Source organism: Dromaius novaehollandiae, chromosome 19, assembly GCF_036370855.1.
Source record: "Dromaius novaehollandiae isolate bDroNov1 chromosome 19, bDroNov1.hap1, whole genome shotgun sequence".
Taxonomy (NCBI): domain Eukaryota; kingdom Metazoa; phylum Chordata; class Aves; order Casuariiformes; family Dromaiidae; genus Dromaius; species Dromaius novaehollandiae.
The window spans coordinates 13,268,644-13,275,577 of NC_088116.1; the positions used below are offsets into that span (position 1 = coordinate 13,268,644).

A 6,934-nucleotide genomic window follows, 5' to 3' on the forward strand; every position below is an offset into this window, starting at 1 on the left:
CAGGGGCCTCACTCAGTGATTGCTGGTGGCACATGTCTTTCCCATGCACAGGAGAAACCACAAACCGCACTATTTCTGTGTGCTCCCACCCAAAGGTTGCCTCCAACAATGGAAGAGGCAGGTGGTTTTCTGAGCATCAAGTGCTTCCTGGAGCGATTTCTGCTTTCCTCTGAGACGGAGATAGAAATAGAGCGCTTTGTGTTTCAAATGATCCAGTCCAAACAGCCCAGTTCCTGACATGAGCCCTGGAAATAACAGGTTGGGTGGTTGCTGCTGTTGGTCTGATTCTGCTTTGCACCCGTGTTGGACCACTATTGAGCCATGCAGTGTGTTTGTTCCAGAAGAAAGTGAAGATGTCACTGGGGTCTTCTGCAGGGCTGGTTTGGTGCATCCCACTCCTGTCTGCCTCAGGGTCGACCAGCAAGAGTGACCCCAGAACCTACTCAGCCTTGCAACGGTCGGAGTGGGCTGCAGAGAGAGTGGGGCTGTGTGTTTGCAGTTTTACCTTTCAAGGGTTGTGCCCAGCAGAAACAAAAAGAAGGAGGCCAGATAACATCTCTGAATGCCAGTTGGTGTCAGATCCATGAAAAGTCCTGCTTGACACATGGGGGACTGCATGTATGGGTTCTTCTAAGGAATTATCTGCCACTCCAGGGCTGTATTTGCTCAGCTCCTGATAAGGGCTCTTATCAGAGCAGAATAACATCCCTGCTTCTGGGAAGTCAATTCAGGATATAGCCCTAGAGCTGGCAGGACATTAACGCACCCCAAGATGAAAATGGGGCACGACCTCTGGGAGCAGTCTTGGCTGTGCTCCTCCCCTGGCAGAGGGCAACTATAAATCTTGTGACTCAAAGCCTATCTGAGACAGCTTTCTGCTCTTCCAAGTGTCCCTGTGGAAGCAACATGGGTGAGTGTGAGCATGGGGCGTGGGGCAGGGTGGGCTCCTGGGCCCATGAGCCCCCAGGAGCAGTGATAGGGGAGTGGGTGTGCTGGGTCCCTCCATCCTGGCAGAGCCATCCGTTTGCTCCTGTAGCTAGAGGGCTTTCCACAGAGGCAGACGATGACACAGGCCATAGTGCAGAGAAGACTCCAGGTCTGTGCTGCTTCCCTGGGGGTTCAAGTGGGACACGCGAGTCACTGAGTCTGCCCTCAGTACAGCCCCACAGGTCCCTGGGCAGCTTTATTGCAGAGGAGAGCTCAGGAGGGGTACGACAAGGGAAGGGGGAACTGTGTGCTGCCCTGTCCCACTGCAGGAGAGCGGGGGAGCAGAGGTGGGTCAGAACAGGCCTCCAGCCATGCCTGTTTGACGTAGCACTGAATCAGGTGCCGAGGGTCCACATGCCACTTCAGCAAGGCTGACTGAGTCGCTGCCAAGCTGAGTGCGTTCGGAAGTGGGCTGGCATCTGTCCTCCAGCTGAGGGTGTTAACAGAGCCATGGCCACGTGTACCCATGGTCTGACACCACAGCCAGGGACTGTGCTCAGAGGGTAGAGCAGACATGTCCTAACTGTCCTGCAGACCCAGGTCACCAGGCCAGTCTGACTTTAGAGCCGGGAGCTCTCAGCACCTCATACTGCTGTGAGCACAGCTGGAAGAGCTTCAGACTTGAGCTAGACACAAAGGCCCAGACAAAACAAGAGCAGGTCTCTGCAAACAGAGCCCACCCAGGCTGAGGCTGCCACTGAAATAAGGGCTGTACTTATGTGATGGAGGGCAAAATCTGCAGGAAAAACGTCAGAGTGGCCTTTCCCCATGCAAATTTGTCAGTGGACATAGAAAAGATGTTGAATAAAGAATAATCCCAGCAGCATTCCAGCAGCACAAACCTCTCTTCTGCCAGGAAAAGGCAGGTTCATGTCTAGCAGATAGCCACTGCTCTTTATTTCTAGCCCTGCAGAGTCATCATTCTCTGTGTGTGTGTGTTAAAAATAGAAGACTGAATTTACGGTGTTTGAAAAACTTAGACCAACTGCTTCCAAAAGCTATCAGGGTCCATCATTGTGGTGTGTCCAAAATAGAGGCACTGTTGAAAAAGTAATCCTCCTCCAGGTGTTTTGCAATCCAAGAACGCTGTAATCCTCCAGGGGTACAGCTTTGAAGCCATATTTAAATCAATGCTCACTTTTTAACTGAATAATTATTCAGATTATTATAATTAAATGGAATCAACATTGTTCTTTTTATTTAATTATGATTTATTTTTTATTCGAATTTCCCAGAGTGTGATGGAAAGTCTCAAGAAATACCATCTAGCTGTTTAGTGAGCTGAGGGGCAAAAAATAATAAACAGGATTTCTGTTAAAGGTCGTGATTGATGATAAACACTTTGGCCAGGTTTCTTCTGGTCTGCAAAGGAAGCTCTCATGTTTGGCTGACTTTGCTCCACAAATTTCTTGAGCATCTTGGTCCCTGGTAGGACATCTGGGGAAAGAAAGAAGTCCAGCTACAAAATTCATGTCAGAAAGGCAACCTCTATACCACCATCATGGGCCTGGGGCAACAGGCACTGTGTGGGGATGCTGAGGTGTTACGAGACTGCTCACCACCCAGTGCATGTTTTACACCTGCAGTGGGTCTTCCTGTTTCACTCCTGTCCTGTCCTCCATCCCCCAGGTGCCCAGCGCGCTTCCCTCCTGTTCCTTGCCTGTGTGTTGGCTCTGCCTGCCCCACTTCTCACCGAGACCATCCAAAACCTATCCCTCTTCAAGCGATCTGTCTCGAATACCACCGCACTTCGTCTGACCACGTTTGTGAATGGTAGGTATATGGAAAGTCTCCACGTATGCCAGCAGCACGCTGCTAGGACTACCGCAGAGTAAGTACCCTGCTGCCGGGGAGGGCTTCATCCGACCTGGTGCTCCCCTGCGCTGTCAGCAGAGACCTGGCAGCCGGAGAGGGGGATGTACGCCCAGGGCACGAGTCACCTGCTCTTTCTCAAATTTCCTGTTAGGATGATGAGAGTTGGCCCTGAAAGGAGGTGGGCTCTGAGGCTGTCTGGGCAAGTAGCTCAGACGTCTGTTTGGAGTAAGGGGGAACCGGTTGAGAAGCAACACAAACTGCCACGAACCGTCATCTAAATTCAGGCCAAGTCTCAGTAGAGCCTCCACTTGCAGAAATGGCACTGTTGTCTCCTTTTAGCTGTCCCACCCCTGCCTGACTGCCATGTCAGGTGAAGAAGGATATCACTCACAGCTATTTCTAATCCTTTGTTGGTGCAAGGAATCATAGAGGATTTGTTAGGTTTCCCCCATTGAGCCGAGGCTGTCCTTCCCCACATATTCCCTGCCCTGGGTGAAGACAGGAGGGACATGTACTGGGCAGGATGAAGGAGAAGAAAGGAAATGTTCCCATGCCAGCAGGTCCCCCAGTTTCTCCAGCAATTTTGCCTGTCCCATGGCTGAGAACTAGAAAAATGGTCTTTTCTTAAACATACTCATCTGAGGATATTTTGCCAGACTCACCATTCCCTGCCTCACCCTTGTTCCCAGTGTATTCACACTCCCAGGAGAGTGAAGCATAGATTCTGCAGGGCTAGAAGAAGGACATCTAAAGCCTGCTTGCCTGAGGGAACACATGTCAACCCCATGCTCAGTCTCTGGGGCCACATTAAAACAAAACCAGTTGGAAATTGAAACTCCAGCAGACAAAGGCTCCTAGCCACCTTCCTCTGCCAGGAGCAAGATCGGAGGTGTAACGGCCCTACGTCTTACTGCATGGACTCCACTCCTTGAGCCAGACAGCACTTTCTGATGGGGGGCGTGGGGCGGCTTTCTTTGGTGCCCTCTGCCATTTCTAAATCTTCTCCCTACCTGTTGGTTTGCATGTTCCAGGTCAGGTCCGGCTGGTGAATGGCTCCAACCAGTGCTCTGGACGGGTGGAGATTTGGTACCGTGACGCTTGGGGGACGGTGTGTGATGATGCCTGGGACCTGAAGGATGCCTCTGTCGTGTGTAGGCAAGTGGGCTGTGGAGCTGCAATATCAGCCCCAAGTTCTGCTCATTTTGGGAGAGGATCTGGGTCTATCTGGCTGGACGATGTTAACTGCACTGGAAAGGAGCAGTTCCTCACTGAGTGTAAGCTGAAGGCATGGGGAGAACACAACTGTGGTCATAACGAGGATGCAGGTGTTGTGTGCTCAGGTGAGGATGGTGTTTGCAGTACCCTGTGCTCTTTAAGCCACCAGTTTTCATTTACACCTTGATCTTGCAGAACTAGCTACAGGAGGACTACGGGATGTCCTCTGTCCTGTTGCACAGGCTCTTATTAAATTCCCACTCTCTCTTGCATTAGGTTGGCCCAAGGACTGCAGTGAGGTCCCCGCTGGCAGCCCCAGTGGCATCTACATCATCCAGCCCGCAGGACTCCACCACCTCGTGGTGTACTGTGAAATGAATGTGACAGACGGGGGCTGGACGGTCATCCAGAGGAACCGCTACAACACAGAGATCACCTGGGCCGAATCCTGGAGCACCTACAAGTACGGCTTTGGGGACGTGCAGAGTGACTACTGGCTAGGCACCGAGTACATCTATCAGATTGCCAAGCAAAAGGTCTACCAGGTCAAGTTTGTCATCCAGGACGCCACAAACGCAACCAAGTTTGCAGACTACAATCTCTTCAGTCTGGAAGATGAATCCCATGGCTACCAGTTGAGATTGGGCTCCTACACAGGGACTGCAGGGGATGCCATGGCCTCAAACAGTCCCACCACTCTGCACGACAACATGAAGTTCTCTGCTAAAGACCGGGATCAGGACACTTCCACTGGGAACTGTGCCTCCAGCAGTGGGGGTGGGTGGTGGTACTCAGCGTGTTATTCTGTACGGTTGAACGTCAAGGGTGGCATAACATGGGGTGGCCTGTGTAATGGGAACTGCAAAGCCTCTCTCATCCTCATCAAACCAGCTCCCTATTGTTAGCACTTCTTCCATGCCTGTCTGCATTGGGCACATGGCCAGACCAGTGCTCTGCTGGGCTGCTCTTTCCTGCCTTGGCGTGGAGTGGGTGAAAGTGAGGGAGAGCCTGGTTTATCAAGAGATTCTCTTCTGCTTCTTCTGCAGAGTTCCTCTGCTTTCCTTTCTGAGTTCTTCCTCTTTGGGCTGTTATCATTTTAACTGTATTATAATCAATCTAATACATTGCAAAACTTGTTTGTCTGGAACTTGTATGTCTGTTCTGGAGAGTAAAATGTGCTTAGCAACATAATTCCTGGATGGGTTTCCGCAGGCATACCCAGAGAAAAAGGTCCCTATTCTTAGCTGTATAATGAATCAGGCCCTTTCTCTTCAGGGCTTCTGCCACCCTCTCATTAGCTGGGGTTGAGGGAAGGATAAAGCTTCCTTATTTCTTAGTAAAGCTGAGCCTTGAACTAACCCCATGTTCACTAGCTGAAAATGTGGCCTCTAGACCTACACCTGGAGAGGTGTTTTTGCCCATGCTGGGTCTCTGTTCAGTGGTTGTTAAAGCCTTAAATAAAATCCCATTTCTGAGCAACACCTCCCACTTGCAAATATCTATTCCAGGTCTCTGATGTGGCTGATATGTGCCTGAGCAGCCGTAGTAGGGCAGCGGCCGGCTTCTTCACACAACAAAGTGCGTGGGATTGCAGGGAAGTAATCAAATAGGGAATTAATTTAAAAGACACATCTACATTTATATAAATTCCTCAACAGAACGCTACAAGTTTTTGATATTGGAGAAGCTTTAGGGAAGGACAGGTAACTCTGAGTGATTGGCACCACATCCAAGGTTGACTTTTTCTTCCTTTAGGCCCAAGGAAGTTCAAAACGACCTTTCTAAGAGAGTAGCTTTGCCCCAGAGCTGTGCTCCTCAACAACCACACAAACCCGGGGTTGAGGGGGGCAAATGGGACAGGGCTGTGCTTGTCCGGGCTGCTGCTGGCATCTCTTGCAGTCATGCCTGGATGTCCGCACTGGCCCGGGTTGCTCAGCAGCCCGTGGCCGGCTCTGCACACGCAAGACGGGCCAGCCAGCTCTCTCCCCCCGGGGTGGGCCAGCCAGGCTCCCTCCTGTCCCCGCCTGCCCCCGGCCAGCCAGCTCCCCGCTGGTCCAGGCCGCTCAAACATGCCCCGCGGGGAAGCGGGCTGCAGGACCAGCTGCCCTGGGGGGAGGCCGAGCCGCGCTGCCACCGCCAGAACTGCTGCCGGGATGGAGTAAAGGCTGGGGCAGCGTGTGAGGCCCCGTGGGGGCTGCCAGCGGGGCGCCGGGCAGCCTTGGCACCGCGCTGCTGGGGGCTGCCCCTGCCCAGCCAGGGGAGCGCTCCCAGCCAGCTCCCCCCTCCCCGGCATGGAGCCCCCCCGGCCCCGGGGAGCTGCTCTGCCCCGAGGCTGGGCCCGAGGCCTGCCCTGAGTGACTGCCCCACGGTGCCTGCCCCCCACTTGGCACCTCCTGCCCCCGCTGCCCCATGGGGGATGCCCCAGGCCAAGGGCTGAGTGCTGTGGGGCCTGCCCCAAGGCTTCCCCTACTGTCTCTGGGACTCCATCAGCACCACTTGCCCCATGGCTTCAGAGCCTGGGGCCTGACCCCCCCCCCCCCCGGCACCCACCGCCCAGCCCCAGGCTTCTGAGGGACCTAGGAGCCAGCCCTGGGGATGGAGCCCCCACAGCACGGGCCCCGCTGGGCAACCCGACCACCCTCCCCAGGCCAAGTCTCCTCAGGGGCACCCTCCACCCCCCAAACGCGGAGGTCCCTCAGGGGCACCCTGACCCCCTGGCCCTCACTGCAGGGTCGGATTAGGCCTCCAACCCCCCCCCGCCACGGTGCAGAGCGGGGCAAGACGAGGGACCCACCAGCAGGAACCAGTGCGAACACATCGCCCTCCCCAGCCCCATCTGCCACCCCTGCGCCCCGGCAGAGCCACCCCCCCTCCATGCGTATGCACCGTGCCGCCGCAGCAGATAGACACAGGGGCA

The 6,934-nt window shown here is 54.1% G+C and overlaps 1 protein-coding gene across 1 annotated transcript; it reads left to right on the forward strand.

Moving 5' to 3' along the window:
- Window positions 1-852: 852 nt before the first annotated feature.
- LOC135330342 (fibrinogen-like protein 1-like protein) lies at window positions 853-5,500 on the forward strand. The gene is made up of 4 exons (XM_064523500.1): window positions 853-910; window positions 2,617-2,760; window positions 3,834-4,142; window positions 4,294-5,500. Exons 1-4 carry the CDS (start codon window positions 907-909, stop codon window positions 4,920-4,922), a joined length of 1,086 nt encoding a protein of 361 aa, XP_064379570.1. The 5' UTR covers window positions 853-906; the 3' UTR covers window positions 4,923-5,500.
- The last annotated feature ends 1,434 nt before the right edge of the window (window positions 5,501-6,934 follow it).